The sequence below is a fragment of the Trachypithecus francoisi genome, unplaced genomic scaffold (assembly GCF_009764315.1).
Source record: "Trachypithecus francoisi isolate TF-2019V2 unplaced genomic scaffold, Tfra_2.0 Lachesis_group15, whole genome shotgun sequence".
Taxonomy (NCBI): Eukaryota; Metazoa; Chordata; class Mammalia; order Primates; family Cercopithecidae; genus Trachypithecus; species Trachypithecus francoisi.
Genome location: NW_022681460.1, coordinates 28,085,618 through 28,107,110, shown reverse-complemented (window position 1 = coordinate 28,107,110; position 21,493 = coordinate 28,085,618). Strand labels below are relative to the sequence as shown.

At 35.8% G+C, this 21,493-nt stretch overlaps 1 protein-coding gene and 1 non-coding gene across 3 annotated transcripts in view; one reads left to right on the top strand and one right to left on the bottom strand.

The window, feature by feature from the left end:
* TBX18 (T-box transcription factor 18) overlaps positions 1 to 18,119 on the top strand; it is a 30,400-nt gene extending 12,281 nt beyond the window's left edge. For both annotated transcript variants that reach the window (XM_033234510.1, XM_033234511.1), the window contains exons 5-8: positions 4,559 to 4,726; positions 8,267 to 8,331; positions 14,020 to 14,114; positions 15,198 to 18,119. In XM_033234510.1, coding sequence (XP_033090401.1) covers positions 4,559 to 4,726; positions 8,267 to 8,331; positions 14,020 to 14,114; positions 15,198 to 15,922 — 1,053 coding nt within the window. In that variant the 3' untranslated portion in view covers positions 15,923 to 18,119. The remainder of the gene's footprint in view (positions 1 to 4,558; positions 4,727 to 8,266; positions 8,332 to 14,019; positions 14,115 to 15,197) is intronic.
* LOC117098231 lies at positions 5,924 to 6,026 on the bottom strand. Its single transcript, XR_004443272.1, has one exon. It is a non-coding gene; the product is annotated as a U6 spliceosomal RNA (small nuclear RNA).
* Positions 18,120 to 21,493: the final 3,374 nt, after the last annotated feature.

Below are 21,493 nucleotides of genomic sequence, written 5' to 3'. Positions count from 1 at the left end.
GTCAGTTTCACTCTCTGAGGCTTGATTTTCTAAGGATTGTATATATTGGAATCAGAGAACTTAGGGTGAACCAAATGAACTGATGAACTCAAAAGTACTTATCTGTAAAGAGTCCACTATATACAGCATCATGCATAAAACAAAAAGAAGCCTACCTTGCTACGGAGTTTGTGATCCATTGTTATAGCCTCGACTCCTACCATTTAAAGTGAGTCAGTACGTGGTGTTACCAAAAAATGTAGGGAACAACGTTTTTGTTATCTGTTTCTCATTGGTCCTTTGACTGGCTTATTACATCATGTGAATTTAGGTCATCTGGAAAAATTCCAGTCAGCAGGGAGTGTTTTCTTATTGAGCTATCCTGTAAGACTAGACACAGTTGCCTGTCTGTGAGATCTCAGGCTCTTTTGACTCATCGGATGAGAAATATACAATATTATGCTTTTTTTTTGACACAAATCTAGGTGTCCTTAGAGTAGAAAAATGTGTATTAGCCTGTACTGTGAATGCAGTTTGTATTTATGGACTTGTGTGACTGTAATACTAGCTAAACCCAAGAGAAAACAATCCTTCTGAACAGATCAGAGAGCATTGAACTTTGCACATCACATAGAATTATTTGTGTTTTGGAGATGGGCATCATATCATTGTGGTCTTCTTGTTTATAAGACCAGTGGTTCTCCTGGTTCTATTTACTCTATTAAATAAGCAAAATTTTATTGAGCATTCATAATTATAAGTTTGATAGTTAATAATCAAATAGTTCGTCCCCTGTGCCCCTGCCCACCCCAGAGCCCCCAGTTCCAAAAGAAGTTAACACTGATCTCTAATTAGTAAAGCTGTAGACTCAAATGAGAGGTGATTTTCTAGCTTGCTTTCTAAATTGCTTTTGTTTCTCTTCTCAATTCCTACTTTTACTCTGCCAAATCTGTGCAACTGTGTAGCATAGTGACTTGAGAACTCCATATAGACCTGGGACTTTTATTCATTTAGCACAAAATGATTGCAGGAATCAAATCCTTGCAGTGCTTTGACTGGACCTAGGACCACATGAAACATTAAAAGGCATCTAATGCTATCATACAAAGAAGAACTGAGGCTTGTTTCTCCGTATCTAAAAAATTCCAGGGATACACAAAATTCTTGTAGATAATACTGAATGCATATTATTTTTTCTTGAGCAATCTTCAGATTACTATTGATAGTTGCTCCTTAACATGCAGACAAGACATACATCAACCATTTATGTATCCTACTCCAATATACCCCACTTGAAGTCTCTTTTGAAATATGGTAAGGATATTTTGAAAAGTAACTTTAAAATATTTATAACTATATGGAGAAATCTGCTAGAGAGAACAGTCCTCATAAAACAAGAACCTGCTTTTCATTGACTAGTAAAAAGAAACCCAAATGAATCTTTGTTTCTTTAATTACAACTCAGTCCAACCTTCTGAAATTGGCTATGCATTTATTTTTGTTTGTTTAATGTAAAGTAACTTTTCTCCAGTTTTTCTTCTACTTAGAAATTTGTTTCTAAAAGATATGCTAATTCTCCCTGGGAGTTTATAAATGTCATTGTTTTGTCCCTTGTTGTTTGATTACCAGTGGCATTTTATTTCTTAGCTTGGAGAAGAGGAAGAATTCTCCCTTAAACTCCCCTGCTCCCCAAAATATCAAGTGAATATCACTTTCTAATGAGATAAATTAATTAAGAAATAAAGAGGGAGGGGGAAAGCAGGGTTAACATTAATGGTTGCTATGACATGATTGGTCATTTGCTGTTTTATAGTTATATTAAAAGAGTATGTTAAAAGGTACGTTAACTGATGAGACACCAGATGGGGCTTAATTAACTGCTTCTATAGGCTGAGACCCTTTTTTGAGTTTCCTTTGCTGGGCCTGGCCCTGTGATGATGCCTGCCCACAAAATATGAATTCATAATGAATGCATGTGAATGTGGTGGTGAGAGGATGAGCCAAGGGCCAAGGGACCCAGCTTCCAGGTTCAGCCTTTAGAATTCAGAAGTCTCTTGCTTATGCAGACCTTAGTTTTCTATCTATAAATTGGAGTATTAATGTCAGTTTTTTCAGACTTAAATATATCTAAGGTAATGTCACATAGAACCCTGTATATCAAACAGGGAAGGGAGGCACCTCTAATTGGAGGGCGGTAAACAGACCTCAGAATCCATCTTGCCTACTCTTTTTTCCTAATATAGTTATGAAAAATAATATCTACTGGGTTCACATGTCTGCAAGATACTTTTCAACCCTGCTGAGATATTGTGCTTCCAAGAACATAAATTTAGATTTAGATTATACCTTTTTTTTTTTTTTTTTTGAGATGGAATCTCACTCTGTCTTCAGACTGGAGTGCAGTGGTGCTATCTCGGCTCACTGCAACCTCTGCCTCCCGGGTTCAAGCAATCCTCCTGCCTCAGCTTCCCAAGTAGCTGGGACTACATGCACGTGCCACCATGCCCAGCTAATTTTTTGTAGTTTTAATAGAGACAAGAGTTGCACCATGTTGGCCAGGATGGTCTCAATTTCTTGACCTCGTGATCCACCTACCTCAGCCTCCCAAAGTGCTGGGATTACAGGCGTGAGTCACCATGCCTGGCCGATTATACCTTTTTAAATGAGGATTAGTGAACATATTACTCAGGTAATATACAAAAGAAATGAGAATAAAAATATTCTATATTCACTAAAAATCTGTTTAGAGTGTGCTGATCACTAGAACCATTATAATTAAATGTTGCTTCTGTGTTTTTACACACATCAAGATATACATTTTATTTTCTACTTTATTTTGTACTTTTATTTATTAAAAGAATTTCTTGTTGCAACCCTTTATGTTGATTTCATAAGTCACTAATAGGTCATTAAAATTCTTCCCTTTACATAGAGCAAAGAGAAATTTCCAGAATTTCTGGAATTCTGGAAAGAGAATTTTCCTGAGATTGCAGATTTGCATGTGTCTCCAGGTGATGGTGAGGGTTGTTTTCCCTGTTGTCCTTTCCTCACACTCATGCTTCCTCCTTTAGTGTGTCTGGTCGGCATGATCATGTGCTATCTAGGCATTTCTTTCACGGACAGAAGGAAAACTGCAGGGTTAAAAAAAAAAAAAAATCTTGGCCACAGTGCTGGTTGCTGCCAGAAAGTAAAGAATCTTCTTGTGGCAGCAAACACACTTTCCAGATATAGGACAATCTGTGTTTGGGCTGACCAAATATTCTGAATGTGTCTTATTAAACTGCCCACATCCTAAACACAAGGCAGGCCAACCACTGCATTTCCCTAAGAGTTTTCTGTGAACCTTTGTTCTATAAATTCATAATGGCTCAGAAATTGAATTCAAATCTTATAGCTCAGTAAAGATACAGGTTTCTTAAGGAAACTCCTTAATGAATACCTGAATATGGAATCCCAGCAGCAAACAGAAAATCCCATTGGATGAAGCTGTTTCTTCATCCTACCCCATCAGCCTTGAAAGCATAGAACATATAAAGAAGAAAAAATTCACTCACAATTCCATCATCTAGAGCAATCACTGTTTATATCTTTCTATGGGTCATTTTTACTCTATTTTTATGTAGTTGTAAAAAGCTTATAAACAATTTAGATCATTTTTTAAATTTAAGATTTAAAAGTATTATTTCATTACATGGTAAAACAAAATAATGCTGTATTTCATTGTGTGGATTTCATTCACCTAAGTAATTTACTCATGTTGGAAATGTAAATGGTTTATAATTTTTCTACTGTTATAAATAATGTGATGCCCATCTTTGTACATGAGAAGCTTTTCTGAGTTTGTAGTATTTTCTTAGGATAAATTCTCAGATGTGGAATCATTGGGTAGAAGGTAGTTAAACCATATTATCAGATTTCCCCAGCAGCATCTGAGAGGGCCAGCTTTTCTGTTCTCTGCAATCTGAGTAATGGAAGCCTCATTGTGATAGAGGCGCAGACACTGGGCGCTCCCAGCAAACTAGAAACTTTGTGAGCCACACAAAAAACAGATTCTGGAGTGTCCTTAAAATTCCCTTTGCCCTTGAATAGACATATGTAGTCACGAATTGGGGAAACATTTCCTCTGAAAAAAAGCTTGTCTGTGAATACTTATCTTTTACGGGATGGGTGTGGTACAATTTAAATGATGATTTCAGTCTCATTTGTAGTTTTATTGGTTTGGACTCTGTGCTCCATTGAGCTCATTATAAATAAAATGCTCTTTAATTTATTCCTGTGTTTTTAGCAACAGAAAATTTGATGTTAAGTTCACATGGTTGTACACAGGGTTTCACTAAAATAGTGCCTTTTATTTTGTATTTTATGTACATTTTACAAATAACTTCTTAGCCTTCCTTCTCCGGTTCTGATATATCTTATTAAATTGACACCTCTGCATCCTTCCTTCTCCAGTTCTGATATATCTCATTAAATTGACACCTTTCCAATCAGAATTGATTGTACACATTAAATATTTTGTCATGGTGTTGAGATTGGGCAGAGGCTCCTGATAAATTTGGCTTTTCCTTCTTTGATACAGATTATTCTTCATTCTATGCACAAATACCAACCACGAGTGCACGTCATCCGTAAAGACTGTGGAGATGATCTTTCTCCCATCAAGCCTGTTCCATCCGGGGAGGGAGTAAAGGCATTCTCTTTTCCAGAAACTGTCTTCACAACCGTCACTGCCTATCAGAATCAGCAGGTATTGTTCTCAGAATTGGTATCTTTATAGACTTTTCATTTCGGGTGAAGAGAGAAAGTTAGGTATCCTTCTCACTCTAAATGTTATGAATTAGCATAAAGCATTTGGCATATATGACATTCAGAGTGTATATATGTGAATAACAGTTCTTTATCCATGATTTTCCATGTAAGGCTGCTCTAAGGTTGACTTCTTTAGACAAACCATGTCTCATGACCGACAGTGTAGGTTTACTTTCCGTTTTGAGCTATTGAATTATGATATCATAATTAAAATTAGAATGTATTTTTATTGCCTAAAAAATAGACATGTAAAATATTAAAAATGAATTGTATTATAGAGCATGCGACTTGATAGCTCACTTTATTTTTAAACTATATTCTAAAAATATTTCAGAAACATCCTGTATAGTCTTTTTGGTACATATACAAAAGGGGTATTTCTTTCAAGATATGCTTTAATTATGATAGAAAATGATAAACATGCTTATAGTCTGAGAGATCAGCAATGGTGGAATAATCATTTCATAAAGTTAGAAATAGTTTGAGAAGTGAAATATTTCCTTTCTATATGTGTAAACGTATATATTTCTCTAAGGCTATGTTTATATGGGTCAGTTAGGTGGAGAATTGAATCAGAAGCAATATGTAATCCATGCTGGAATTCCAGCTGGTTTTCATAAGAAATATCCATGTAATATAAGCCACTGTGGCCTGTGGTAGATTTTTTTTTTTTCTTTTATTTCAGTGGTCAGCAGAATTGTTTTAGGTCTCCATTTCTCTTTACATTTATATACATTTCAATTACAAATTTAAGGCTTTTAAATCTCTCTGTGTGGTTTCTGTTGTTATAAAGCTTCTTAGAAGATTTAGATCCTATCCCATGTGTTCTTTGGGCTGAGAGGCTCAATAGCTCTTATCCGTATGGAGACATCAGTCTCAAAACCGAAGCTGTCCTGTCCTCTCACACTCATTTTGCCACTCTTTTATAAGCTTTTAGGAAGGAACATGAAATGTTATTTTTTAAAGGTCCATAGATAATATATTTAATAATATATTAAAATATATGTAATGCATATTTATTAATACATTAATATATCTACTAGATTATCAGATATATTAATATATTCAAAATATGTAAAATATATTTAATGTAATATATTTAATAATACGTTGAAATATATTCAATATTATATATATATTTATGGAATGCTTCATGAATTTGTGTATCATCCTTGTACAGGGACCATGCTAATCTTCTCTGTTTTGTTTCAATTTTAGTATATGTGCTGCTGAAGCAAGCATAATAGATTTAATATAGCATGTTTAATGTGTTATATGTAACATATATAATATATTTAATATAATAAATATATTAAAATAAACATCGATATAAATACATAAATTGTATAATACACTATACAATAATATATATTATGTAATTATAATATGCTTAATATAATTACATTTAGTACATTATATGAGATATAATTATGTATTTTATATATTAAAATATATGAGGGACAGAAAATGATTTTTTGGGAGAAAAGTAACACATGAGAAAATAGCAGAGGCATTTAGTATTCTTTTAACAATCTCAATTCGTCATCTCTTTTTCTGTCTCTCTTCCTCTCTTTTTGTTTCTCTCTCACACACAAATTAACTGTGCTCTTTCTGTATTTTCTTCCACCCTCAGTGGTACAGTAAGTGCAGTTTTGGCACATGTTGTGACTAACACAAATTAATTAACATTGAGAAGTTGATTAAGATGATAGATTAGAGGGGAAATTGATAATGATAACATGCAATCATATTTACTTTTTAGTTTCCTGGCTACTATTTTTAAGAACTTAACGGAACATTGTAAGCAGATTAGTGGTTAATAGCATGAGCTCTGGAGCCTGTGGTCCTGGCTTACTTAAGCTTCAGTTTAAAATAAAACACAAAACTGAGATAATAGCTATATATAAGTTGCTCTAGTAATTAAATGAATAGTATGCATAAAACTAAGCACAGTGTACATTTTATGCACTCAATACATATGTTAGTAATAAAAATGATGATAGTAGCAATTGTGTTATATCTCTGTTTTAAGAAGGCACCATTATATAAATCTGTACTTTTTAAAAAACAATATTTTAAATGAATATTTACATTGCTTAATGTTTTTTAAACATTATTAAAATAAACAGAAAATTGAGCTATATTGATCTGTAAAGAAGAATTGTTTCAAGGACAGAGTGGCAGACATGATGACTTAATTAGCAAACTTTTTCATTATATCATTTATAATGTAGTTTTATCCACATACTAATATAACATCATATGGAACACATATGTCTTAAGTGTTGCGTGGCCGAATGGAGAGTATGCACAGGCAATGTAGGGGGACTGCAGATGACTTTTATCCAACAGTTTTTGTCCTTAGCCAAGATGGTGCAATTAGAAGTATGTTCATTAACTTTGTAGAGTTCATTAAGCCCAGGAATTTAGAAGCCAAAACATGACGTGTCTCTTAGAAAATAGGCTGTAAATTCCTCTGGGCAAAGTAGAGATCTGGTAATAAGCAGATGGGATGGTATTTATTAGTGTCAAGTTCAGGATGTCATAACTAAAAAAAACTATTAATGGAGATGATTAAACCATTTGTAAAAATTTCCCCCCTAAATCGTGGTGTCTTAGTGGGCAAAAAGCTGGTTATGAGTCAACAAATTAGAACTCTTGTTAAAACTGAAACATCATATATAGGAACCATTTCACTACCTATACATATCTCATAGTATGTTGTGTACCTCAGTATAACACAATACAATTTATTTTGAAAGAAAGTTAAAATGAAAACATCATTTATTTTTACTCCATTCAGTATGAGATTTGATGTCATTAGAACCTTCAAGTAGTAGTTACCTCTGTTTAGACATTCACTGTAGTGCTCTGACCAGGTTAGGACTCCACAGATAAAATAATAAAACTTTCAGATAAGAGCCTCAAAGAATATTAAAGGAGAGACAAAGAAAAATACAGAGGCAGAAAATTAAAGGAGTGTGCATATTATTACCTAATTTTGAAGAAGAGAAAGCTGTGTAGAAGCTTAACAACATTTAAATGGCTGTTAAATAGAAGTTGGATACTAGTTATTCCTCATTACCTTTATTGAGAAAGAAACAGGATTAAACCACATCTCAGAGTTAAAGGGAAGAACTGCAATTCAGAGGGAATTGTCAGTTACAGGGCAAGTTACCAACAGATGATTCAGAATCTCCTTTTCCAGGAATATTAGATAACAAAACTAACATATCTATTAATGCAGATTGAAAAGGAGTGAAGTATCTTTTTTAGAGCAGATGAAATTTTTAGATGATTTCTGCAATTTTCCTTAGCTTTACTGCTAGGATATTAAAATACTTGGGGAATAAAAGAGAGGTATACAATAGAGTCCTCTAACAGTTAATTTTTTAGTCATTGTAGTTTTGCAACCAAGTAAAAACCTTGCTTGACATTTATATAAGATTTGATTTTTTTTTTTTTTTCTGCTCTGCAGATTACTCGCCTGAAGATAGATAGGAATCCATTTGCTAAAGGCTTCCGAGACTCTGGGCGCAACAGGTGGGTCTTAGTGAAGACCATTCTGGTTGTGATAAATATATTTGATATTTTATTATGAATTTTCTATTACAGAGTAAATGGCTAAATTTACTAATACGATATTGAAATCATTTCTGATGAGGACCATTGTGCTGCGGAGATGACTTATTTTTGTAGTGTAATGGTGTGACCTACCCTAAGGTGAATGTTCATGTATGCTGCTGAGCTGAAAATGGAAGCTCTCAGGGTGTACAGTGCATGCTGTTTCTCAAGGGGCCTTGAAGAAGCCTGCCCTTACAGGCACAGAGGCTTCAGTATCCCAATTAAATATCCTCTCTGCCTCTACTATTGGTTTAGAATTTCTTTGGTGATGATGTAACCATCTGTTGATACTGTTTGTGGAGTATGATAGGGTCTTTCATTAAGTCATATTTCCAACTGGGATATGAAACTACTTTCCATTGCCAAGAGAGCTGATGTTCTTTAGTTTCCAAATTTGTCTTGGCTCTGCTGACAGCCACACACTTGTTTATTTTTTCTGTTTCACGTTTTGTGGTGTTTGTACTAAGTGGTAGAGCCACAATAATGAATTCCACTCTATTACTTTTATCAAAAAGCAGATCACCTAGTCTATGTGCCAAAGGGTTTTTGAATTTATTGATATGACTCTACTCCAATATAGTTCAGTACAACATTTTCTAAAGTAACTGTTAGTAAGTAGTAATAGAGAGTAATAGTAGACTACAGTTCTACAACTGCCTTTTCAGCGTAAGGCTTCTGCTTAAATGTTTTTAAAAGCAACTTGATTTTGAAAAGAAGTAATTGAACAATCTTTATGACTTTACTCCTGAAATTATTCTAATACTCCTTGAAAATCCCCAATTATTTTAGAGACAGTTTCTTCTGAAATTTTAGAGGGAAAACAAGCCATTCTTAGTTCTTTCAGTTGATTAATTGGACAAGATGGGTGACAGAGACCTTTCCTCAGAATACACTCAAGTGCTTGCAGAGATGTGATGTCATTTTTATATGCAGTGGCATCATTGAAACACCATGCAACACGAGGACTGAAATGCAGCTAAAATGCACTGAGAGTAGAGTAGCCTTCAACTTAGTGCAGGCAGATCAGGAAGACTAATAGCAGGGCTTCCCTCTGAAATTTTTCACTCTGTAGGAAAGTTTGCAGATATTCCTAACACATGAAAGTTGTCTGCTGTATTGAAATTATTTTGTTTTTCGGATGTCTGTTTCAATGTAGAGAAAAAAATTGCTTGGCTTTTGTTTTATTACAGTAGCTCCTGGTTAACCTTGTTTTTCAGAGGTGTTTCTGAAAATTAAATGTAAATTGAACCATCATTTAATAACTGGAAATGGCCACTTAATGAGGTGACTGAAGAGAACCTTTGGGATGATTCCTGTTCTACCTTGGCAAATGCTTTGATGGAATTATTTTGTGATTTTTGTTACAGCAGAATAGTATTTGTCCATTTAAGAGTCTTGTATTACTTTTAGTTTTTTTCTTAAGCAGAAAAGGAATTTATTAAAACACTGAAATTCCAGGAGAGAAATATTCAGGCTTGAAGAATATACAACCAGCAACTATATCCAAGTTATCAATTGCTCTAGCAAAGACTTCACTGCTACTGACTCAAGGGTCACATGCTTGTATATAGTCAGTTCATTTTTGAAGGAATAAATTTAAAATATTTTTTGAAGTATATTTTGAACAGATAATAGTGAACGAACCTCTACAAGAAGGGAGATGATAGATGCATATGACAAGTTTTTAGGAAGAATTCTAGATATTCAGCATAATGAAAATACATTTGGTTACTTAAATTTGATCAGTGAAAAAGACAGTGGTGTTGTTGAATATAAATTACTAGGCCTATTGTTTGATATGATGAGGTCAAAATGCTAGCTTTGATATGGATTCTTCTATCCCTTTGGCTATTTCAGGAGTATGTAGGCATGACATCCATGGTGCTTGTTACTATTTCTTCGCTGACTCTAAAACTTTAAAAATTTTGGAGGAACACACAGAAGACAGTGAATTATGTTTTCATGCTTTTAAAATTTTGTTAAAATTTAAAATTTTTATTTTGTTCCAAGTGTTTAAACAGTATTATATTTCATGAAAAGCACATTGAGCCTATATATGACTTTCTTGCTAGTGAAATAAAGTTTCAACTTTTTTCCTTGTTGAAACTCTCTTGCTTATTATAGACAAGCTATTTACTAATACTTCTCACTTTGGAAGGCTAACTATCTATAAATCATTATTCCTCTATTTAAAAATCTGATTGTAACATTTCCCATTGACAAATGCAAAAGACACATTGGGAGAAGAGATAATTCAGTCACTGAATTACATAAGTGAACATTTCTAACTTATGTATTAGTTTCTTTGAAAAAAAGAGACCAAGTTATATGTAAGACTTGGTGGAGGGCACAGTTGTTTGGGGAGCATGGGCATGAAGGGGCATGATTTTTAAAATATAGTAGTAGAGAAGTAAGGCTATGAGAAAAAGTTTAACATATTTCTTTATTACCCCTAGTTCTATTGTGCTGTTGTTAGTGTTTTTCTTAAAACAAATTCTATTTTTATTTTCCCCACCCTGTACATGAAATATGCAAATTGACCAGGACAAGAAATAAACATAGACTTGGGATTGTTTAAACTTTATAAAACAATTTGCCTTAATTAAAAATTATCCTTTTCTGGCTATTTATGACTCCACAGCCTATTTTACAGGAATCAGTAGCTTCGGCCCTTAAAAGCTCTTCTGCAAGACATTTGCTATGTGAGAGAGAATTTATGTGCTGAGAATAGTTTCATTCTTCAGTTAGGCCTTAGGTTTGACCCTATAAAATTTTTTACTCAGGAAGGTACAAAAATTTCTTCTCTTTAAATACTTCAGGAGAAACATAACCATTTTACTAAATAAACTTGGCCATTTGATAGCATAAATTAGGGTGGTGATAAAATGTGGAAATTGTTCAAAGGCATCTTGTATAAATTATCGCCTTGGCTGCACTCCTGCAGGACGTGCCTTTTATCTTTTCTTTAACTAGCCAGGAAAGGTCTCCATTACTGGAGAAAATGAAGGCTTTTTAAAAAATGTCCAGATTCAGCTAATAAATATTTTATAACTGTTTCCTGCAAAATATCTAAAATCCTTTCTGGAACTTGCAGTGTGAAACAGCAGCCTTAAGAAAAATATCGATTGCTCCAAATCAGATCACTTGTAGATATGTCACCTTCAGAGCATCTCTTTAAAGTTTAGGGTTATATATTTGTGATGATCAGTAACTTCTCCCTAAGAATTTAGTTTATGGATTTGCATTTGAATTGTAATAAAGTTTACACTGCTAAAGCAAATAATGCAGTAAGATACATCTCTGTAGTCAGTTTCTAAGTCCAGTGGTTGCTTGTTAATTATCTTAGTAAACTTCCCTCAAGACTGCTCTATAATCACTTTAGTATTTTTAATATTTAAAACTATAATTACTCAAACTCATCTATGTGATAATAATAAGCTGTTTTATATCAAGCTGTGTCTTAACATTATTTTGCATTTAAAATAGTTGTATTTCTAGAAAGTCACAAAATTTAGTATTGGTATAAACTGAATAGAGGGTGATATTCTAAACAGGACTCAGAGTTCATTAGTCCAGTATTAAACACACCCACAGGCAACACGGGGTTTGGAACTGACCACATCTGCCAAACTGCCCAGAAATCAATACACTAGTACAGAAAATACTATCAAGTGGCATGAACTTGGATTTGGCTTGTAGTTTGGTCACAGATATGATGAGTGGTTTGGAAAAAAAAAATCACTTAGAATGAAACAATGTTAGGATTAATTAGGGTTTCAGAGCTTTTGTAATCTCATCCTCGCTTTGTGAGAAACTTAAGTCCAGGGAGATTAGCAAATTTACTTAAGGTCAGACAATGAGTTTAAGTGAGTTGCAGTGCCAGCCCAGTCACTGTGACCCCAGTCTAGTATCCTTACCACTAAATAATTCTGTCTCTGTGACACATTGATTACATCAGAAGCCAGATTCTGTTCTCTCTCAGGGTAGGCCAGGTGGAGCAGGTGCAGGTCCCCTCTGTGCTCTGCTCTTTTCTTTGGCAATCCTGCACTATCCCATCTGGGGCTGCAGACATCTCTTTGAAGTGCTCCCAGAGCTGCACCCCCAGAGCTTGTGACTTAAGAGATGAGTCAGGCTTATGTGCAACCTCATGAGGTGTGTTCATGCATGCAAGTCTGTGCATGTATACACACCACCCCTCCACATACGCATAGCTACATCATTCTATCACTAAGATGGGGTAGGCATATTCCTCCAGAGTGAGTACAGAAATCAATTAACAGAGACTATACCCTGAACACTCTAAGGAAGCAAAGTCTGTGTGTGAAGCCTTGGAACAGATGGATAAGTAGTGTAAGATAATTTTAACAGCACAAGTCACTTACCTTTGGTGTTTAGAGAGCTTTCGCATATTGTGTATGTGGTATGACTCTCTGGGGTGGACTACTCTAGTCTTAGTTTGCAGGTTATGACTTGGGGTGAAGGGACTCCAGAGGTGGTAGCACCTTGAGTCAAACTATTAAAGATACTTGAAATCACAGGAGATGCCTATTATTGGACATCCCAGGAAGCAAGTATTTTCTACAGTAGAGCTACAGGTTTCTTAAAAAGTATAATGTTATCTAGATCAACAAATTACTTAGGGCTGAGGTGGTTGAAGGAGGAGTGATGAGGTCTCAGGTGTGGCTGTCCTGAGAATGATCTAGTTGAGTGAATGGCCTCCTTCCCAGAACCCAAAGGACTTAGTCACTTGATATACAGAAGGGAAGTCTCTGAATCATTCATGGTAGGAGATGGTTGATACATGTATTTAGAGTAGTTGCCCTTGTTTAAAAATATACATATGTCATGTAAATAGTCTGTATCAAACTTATCCTGTCTCTTTAAGTATCCATTCATTAAGTGTATTTCAGGGCTTTAAAATAATTTGTGATTTAATAATAACTCCATATACCAGATAGCCCTGTGAGGTCACCTTCCTGCTCTCCTCCCACACTGCAGGGAGAGGCCAGTGCCATCTCTTCATGGCCCTCCTGTTGCTGATGGGAGCTCAGCCTGGCTACACTGGGTTTGGTAGAGATTGTGTTCCTGAGAAAGAAGTCAATCAATCTTCTTTGGATGAGTGCTCCCCTGAACTGGCTGCTGAGGCACCAAATGATGGGCAGTAATGCCTCTTACAAAAGAGCTGGTTTTCTAGGAATGTGCTTTCGTGGCAATGCCTTCCTCATTTAGAGGGAGAAGTAACAGGACAAGGAGAGAGGGTGTGTGCCAGATCACAGCAGAGCCTTGGACTCACAGCAGCCAGAATGGTCTCTCCACCTCAGCTCCTTAGCCCAAGGGAACAGCTTTTCACCCCTCAGGTCAGCTGAGTTTTTCAGAGAACATTAACAGGCATCTTGGGTGGGTGGTTTCAGTTATCTCCTGCTGCTGGTAACAGAATGTTAGCCCATTGCTGAAGCATTTCTTCTTGCCAATGCAAGCTCCTAACCTGACAATGTGGGGGTACTGTCAATACCAGTGTTGTTTTGAGATGCCTGCTGCTGGTAAAAGCTCCAAATGCTCCTAACTAGACTTCTTTTGTCCACCCCTATCCTGACCGCTTCCATTTAGAATGGGTTTGGAAGCCTTGGTGGAATCATATGCATTCTGGCGACCATCATTACGGACTCTGACCTTTGAAGATATCCCTGGAATTCCCAAGCAAGGTAACTCACAAAGTCTCCTGGGTCATATATACAGCCCGTTCCTGCCTAGAAACTCGGTCACTAAAAGTGTATAAGTCATTATTTATACTTACAATAATGACCTCATCACCAACATTGTCCTACAGATTCCACCTGTCTTCTGCATGGTATGGGGATGGATCAGGAAAAAATGGCTCTCATGGTCACAGATTAAATCTTAGATGTCTTAGGCTGTTTATATATTTCATGACCTTTACCTCATCCTTAAATCTCGTATTAAAATTAGAGGTGCTCTCATGCCAGGTGCTCTTCACAAGAAATTGTTGATGGTGCCCCCACTCCACCCTTTCTTCACATCTTGTTTGTTTTCTTTCTTCAGCAGAATTGCCTCTGGGCAGGGTTCTCGTGTTGGGTTAATGATGAGAAGGTCAGGTACATTCAGGCCGACTCTCCTGGGCTCATGTTTGAATATTTCTCAGCAGCCCAGGGCTGATTTCTCCTCAGAGGGAACTGCATGGAAAGCGATGTTGCTTCCTCTCTGGTCTGCTCCATAGGTAACACTCTCAGCTCACTCCTACATTCAGGCTTTTTACCACCATCCTGCCCAGCTTCCAGTGAGAATTTACTGTGCTAGGTTTCAGATAATCATTGGTTGGACTGGCCTTTTGGATTATTTTGAGACACTATGTAAAACACCATCACTAGAGCAATGAAGGTTTTACAACCTGTCCAGTCCTTTGGAATTCTCCTCTCCCCTTAAGTTCTGTCAAATTTGCAAGCATCAATCTGCCAGCAGATCCAGAGGGGGCACCATCGCTGCCATTGGTTGGACACAGGGTTAACTACCCTCTCTGAGTTTCACAGGACTGTTTATTTGTTGGACCTCTGCTCTTGTCTTAGCATGTGATTCAACAACTTGTTTTCTAATTGGAAATGAGATTTTTCAACCAGATAATTCCTTGAAAGCTGAGACCATCTCCTTTTCATCTCTGTAGCATTCCCCCAACCCTTGCCTTGTAACAAGCTGTGTCTAGCTCATATTTACAAAATTGAAAGGAAAGGATGACTGTGGAGTCATTCTTTACATTTCAACTTCTTTTGTAGGCAATACAAGTTCCTCCACCTTGCTCCAAGGTACTGGGAATGGCGTTCCTGCCACTCACCCTCACCTTTTGTCTGGCTCTTCTTGCTCCTCTCCTGCCTTCCATCTGGGGCCCAACACCAGCCAGCTGTGTAGTCTGGCCCCTGCTGACTATTCTGCCTGTGCCCGCTCGGGCCTCACCCTCAACCGATACAGCACATCTTTGGCCGAGACCTACAACAGGCTCACCAATCAGGCTGGTGAGACCTTTGCCCCACCCAGGACTCCCTCTTATGTGGGCGTGAGCAGCAGCACCTCCGTGAACATGTCCATGGGTGGCACTGACGGGGACACCTTCAGCTGCCCACAGACCAGCTTATCTATGCAGATTTCAGGAATGTCCCCCCAGCTCCAGTATATCATGCCATCACCCTCCAGCAACGCCTTCGCCACTAACCAGACCCATCAGGGTTCCTATAATACTTTCAGATTACACAGCCCCTGTGCACTGTATGGATATAACTTCTCCACATCCCCCAAACTGGCTGCCAGTCCTGAGAAAATTGTTTCTTCCCAAGGAAGCTTCTTGGGGTCCTCACCGAGTGGGACCATGACGGATCGGCAGATGTTGCCCCCTGTGGAAGGAGTGCACCTGCTTAGCAGTGGGGGTCAGCAGAGTTTCTTTGACTCTAGGACCCTAGGAAGCTTAACTCTGTCATCATCTCAAGTATCTGCACATATGGTCTGATGAAGCCTTTAAGTTAAATGACATTTGAATCTGTCTAATGTATTTTCTTTTTCTTTTTTAAAAGCTATGTGGAAACTCTCTGTAGTTTATAAAATGTACGTATAACAGAAAATGAAGGCTCACTGGGTTTTTTGACTTTATTATGGTGAGATTGTAATTCTCTATGGTATGTATGTATGCTGTATATACATAGCACATGGAATATCACAGCCCCTATTGTTCCTCTGCTTCATCCAGTTGCAGAGTATTGGCATGTGTGTAGTATGTTTAAGCAAAGTTCTCAGACTCTTTTAAAAACAAGATGGTAAACTTAAAACTTGGCAATGATACTATCCAGATGAACACTTATAACTTAATTTATCAGAGAAATGCCCTAAACAGTTTCGTACTTGACGTATTGATAACCAACAGTAACCAGCATGTAGAGTCTTGTGATTTCTGTTATTCTTGGACACAGTGTGAGAATCTAAAATACAAAAGCCAGTTGAAGTCTTAGTGTTAGTTCTGAGGTATTTGTAATCAACTTTTTCACTCCTGCTTATTCTTATTTACCACAGATACCATATGACCTTGGATCTATAAAAAATCATAACCCATAATAATTGTTATTTTCTTAAGGAAGGTAAAGGAGAGGCTTGTGATTATTTTTTTCACTTTGCATTGGGCACATAAGAGATTCTTATTCATCTGTAGAGAACAAATTTCCTGTATTTTTGATTTCTCGCTTATTTTAATTATCGAATAGACTGTTAAAGAATGTTCTATAAACATTTTTAAATTCCAATTTTCACCAGGGGAGGAATATGTGATATGAATGGAATGGCAAAAGGAAAATAAATCCACCTCAAATCCATTGATTCCAATGAGAAATGTCTATCTTTTAAATCAAGAGTAATACTATTGTTAACTATACCTTATGTTTTTGTATAGTTTGAGCTTACTGACCCATAGTATATAAGTAAAAAATGCATTTATGCTACTTATTTATACCTTGTAATTCTACACATTCAATCCTTTCCCCCTCCTTAACCTTGTCCGTCTGCCTGCATCTTTGCCAAAACAGATAGTTCCTAAGCCTGTATGGTGTTAAATAACGCAGTGAGGAATTTCAGTGGGTTATCTCCAGCAATCTGTCTTTTGGGAGCCATAGTGCAAAGGCCAAAGCCCATTACTATAAAGGCCCTTTTGGACGACTAAGGAGGAAGATACTAATTATGATAAAGGAACTATAAAACTTTTAACCTCAACAGAATTTGTAACCTCAGAACTGGAGAAATTAAAATCAGTATTAAATGTTTTTAATTCCTAAAATAATGTATGCATGGTTGAAGAGTTAAAAACAAGTAACTTTGAGAGCACATTATGAGATAAATAAAAAAGGCTAAGAATGCATGATGAGGCACATTCCCCTTCTGAGGAGAAAGTAAAATAACATGTCTGTGCATTGACCCATTCATTACATTTCATATATCTTAAGCAAAAGAGCATGATTTCCTCTCATTGCTAAACAGAATTGCTTTAACTCATCCCTGGATTTGGTGGGGAAAAGGTACCACTCCTGATTTGCCGTTTCACTTTGAAACAACACAATTTGTTAGATATTTAGGGGGATATACTGTTGAAATTGCACAGGATGTGACTCTGTTTATACATATTAACAAATTTCCTTTTGGATTCCTTAGCAGTTCATCAAATTAGTATTGAATTTTTAAATTTAAAACTAGCTTGAAGGGATATGAAATATTTGCAGTAGGTAGATCTGTGTAAGATGTTTGGGTATGGCATTAATAGCTTGACAAAGATTTGGGGAAAGGCGTTAAGAATGAGTCCATCTCAACCATAGTGCTTGGTGTATAATTCAAGAACAGAGAGTTTTCCATCTTGAAAAAACATGGAAAGTAATGCTCTATACCCATATGTATTAATAAGAACATTTTCCTTCTTGCTGTTGGTAATTTCAGATGATACTACAATATGAGTATAATTTTTTATTAACCTTTTTTTGTGGTAAAATTTTAGCAATCTTGTACAAATGCTGTTTGTTTTTTAGGTTTTACTGTAAATATTAATCACCATGTCACTTCAGAGACTAGCCTTTTATTGCTGAATTAAATGACATGCATACCTGGATAGTTATATATCTGTATTTTATTAAAAAGTACTTAAAATTATATTAAAGTGTGTTATTAAACCCTTTTATGATTTTCGAGGGTAATCATTTTAGTGTCTAAAAATATTGTTTCAAGAATAAGCACACACATGCATACCCCAAATGCAAATTCTGTACCTCTCAATCACATGGCAGAAAGAAATGGGCCTGCTGTCCATTTTTCATGTGTTAAATATAATTTCTTGGTGTGTTGACCATGTCATTGAAGGTGAAGACCCTGACAAATGTTGAACACATGAAAGTTTGAATGTGAGAGGAAAGGGATGGGGTGGTATGTTTTGTTTTGGGTCCAGGGGAGAAAGGCAAGGTTACAAGAATGAGTGGCTTGCACCACTGACTAGTGATGACAGATTACTTCTATGCCCCTTGACTAGTAAACATTCCAAGGGACATCGTGATGGGGTGAGGTTGCTGCTATCAAGACCGGTCACATTTTGAAAATTAACACTTGCTTCCTTACAAGCTGCCTTCCAGAGGTCAACAGCTTTTCACAAGTGAGGCACCCAGTTGCTGACCCTTGATTTCTGGAATGTAGGGGGTCAGGAATCCTTGGTGGCCCCCAGAGGAGGTTGGGGCACAGCGTAACCTATATAAGGAAAGATCATACTCACTCTTTACATCAATTAGCAAAATTCTGAGGAAAAGCAACCTCACTTTTAAAATGTAAATAGCTCTTCATCACCCCTCCAGACTTAATCCTACTGTTAACTCACACCTTAGTGTGAAATTAATAAACAGCAGCTTTGGAGATAGCTGGAGGTTTGACTTGGAGGAAAAAAAAGAGTAATTTTTGTAGCAGGACAATTCTGGGAAGATTTGTATGGGAAGGAGAAGGTGCAAGAAGAGAGATCCCTAGCTAAACTCTGCAGTGTCCTGGTGCAAAGCATTAAAATAATTAAAAATAATCATTTCATAAACTTCTTTCAGGAGCCTTGGTAGAGCTGTTGGATGCTACCCTGATGCTGTCTCTAATTAGAGAGATTTGTAAAGAATGCTTTGTTGCAAAGTGTAACACAGTGTTATTTCCTCATGAGAAATTTATTGGCTCATCTAAATGAAGGTTTTTCTAAGCTTTCCCTTAAGAACTAATTGTGTTAAACTATTACCATGTTGTGTTTTAATCTCATTGTTCATCCTTTCTAAAAAGAAATGCTCAGATAAGTTGAGAGTAAGGTTAAATATGTGAGCAGTTAAGTACTCATACATAATTACAGCATTCTAGGAGCTTAAAAATTATCAGTGCTAGAAATCGACACATATATTCAAGTATACAAACATTCAACAGATACATAAACTTAGTATCCCTCTGCATGCTGATAGATTTTCAAATAATGTGCTTTCTTTTCATTGAACTTTGGTATGATGAGAACAACATTGCCTTGGGAATTAGAGAACTCAGTTTCAAACTATGGATTTCTCAATCATGATTTTGGGTAAAAAATTAGCTGCTTTATGTCTCAGTTTTGGTACGTGTGAAAGGAATGGCTGGGATGATAATTGTTACTATTCCTCTTAGTTTCTAACTCATATGGTCCTATTATATAAATATTTAGCTTGCTATTGGGAAACTAGTTTTATAAAACTATTGTATCTTTTGGAGTATATTCTGTTTATTTTTGAATATATATACTGTATGGCTTTACAAAGAACATAACACTATCAGTATTATTTTTGATTTGTTGAATTTTGTGGAATTTATCCTTTAAATGGAACTGTGCTTTAGTTTTATAGGATAAATTTTAGTATTTTAATATTAGAAGAAAGCTATACTTAGTAACATATTTGCTACTTTATAGTGAATAGTAAAAGATATTAATAAAATTTCCTTTTCGTGATGCTCTTAATTACATGGCATTAAATTATTTTGTTTTGAAATAAGTATGGCAGTCTATTATAATATATGGAGATCATTCCAAGTCCATTCAAAATACATTTAAATCCTCGAGAAAACACTTGAACTTGTCTTTTTGAATGATTTTATTCCTACTGAGACTCAGATACAATAATATGATGCAGTTTATTACTCTGCAATTCACTGAGTTTATACAAGGCTGAATCAACACACACATCCTATGTCCATATTTTAAAATCATATTAATTACGTCACTACAATTACTTAATAAAAAGACCAAGACATTTTTCTAAATAACACCTATATTGAGATACAATTCACATGCCATATAATTCACCTATTTAAATTGAACAATTCAGTGGTTTTAGATATGTTCACAGAGTTGTGTAATTATCACCACAGTCAATTTTAGAACATTTTTATCACTCTGCAAAAAAACTCCATGCCCATTGTTAGTCACCTTCCTTTTCCCTTCACTCCTTCCTTATCACCAAGTCCTAGACAACCACTGACATGCTTTCTGTCTTCGTAGATTTGCCTGTTCTGGGCACCTGTGTCAAAGAAATTATACAATATGTGGTCTTTGCACTGACTTCTTTCACTTAGCATAATATTTTCAAGGTTCATTCATGTTATGGCATGTATCAATATTTCATTTTTAATGCTGAATAATATTTTGTTGTATCAATATACTACAATTGTTTATCTCTTCGTTAGTTGATGGACACTTGGGTTGTTTCCACTTTTTAGCTCTTATGAATAATGCTGCTGTAAAAATTTCTGTACAAGTTATTGTATAGACATACATACACTTTCATTTCTCTTGGCTATATATCTAGGAGTGGAGTTGGAAGGTTCTGAGGTCACCTTTTGAGGAACCACCAGACTGTTTTCCAAAGCACTTGCACCATTTCCCATGCTTACCAGCAATGTGTGAGGGTTCTAGTTTCCCCACATCTGCACTGAGAGTTGTTATTATCAACCTTTGTTATTACAGCCAGCCTAGTGGGTGTTATGTCTCATTGTTGTTTTTATTTGTATTTCCCTAATAACTCATGACGTTGAACATACTTTTCTGTGCTTTATTGGCCATTTGTATATCTTCTTTGGAGAAATATCTATACAGATCCTTTGACCATTCTTTAATCAGGTTGTCTTTTTATTATTGAGGTGTAATAATTCTTTATTCTAGATATAAGCTTCTTATCAGATATATGATTTGTAAATATTTTCTCCCATTCTTTGGGCTGTCTTCTACTTTTATTGATGATGTCTTTTGCAGCATAGAAGTTTTTAATTTTGAAGTGATCCAATTTATCTATTTTTTTAAAAAAATTTGTTGTTTATGTCTGTGGTGTGAGGACCAAAGCATTTTGATGAGCTCTTTCAATCAGCCTTTTGACATTCCTAGTAGTAGTAGTAGTAGTAGTAATATATTTCGAAGGTGCTTTTCAGGTGTATACGTTTAGTAGTACTTGATAAATTACCCCTCTTCCCAACACACCTGAATATTCTTGGAAAAATAAATGATTCCTTCAGTATCTTAAAG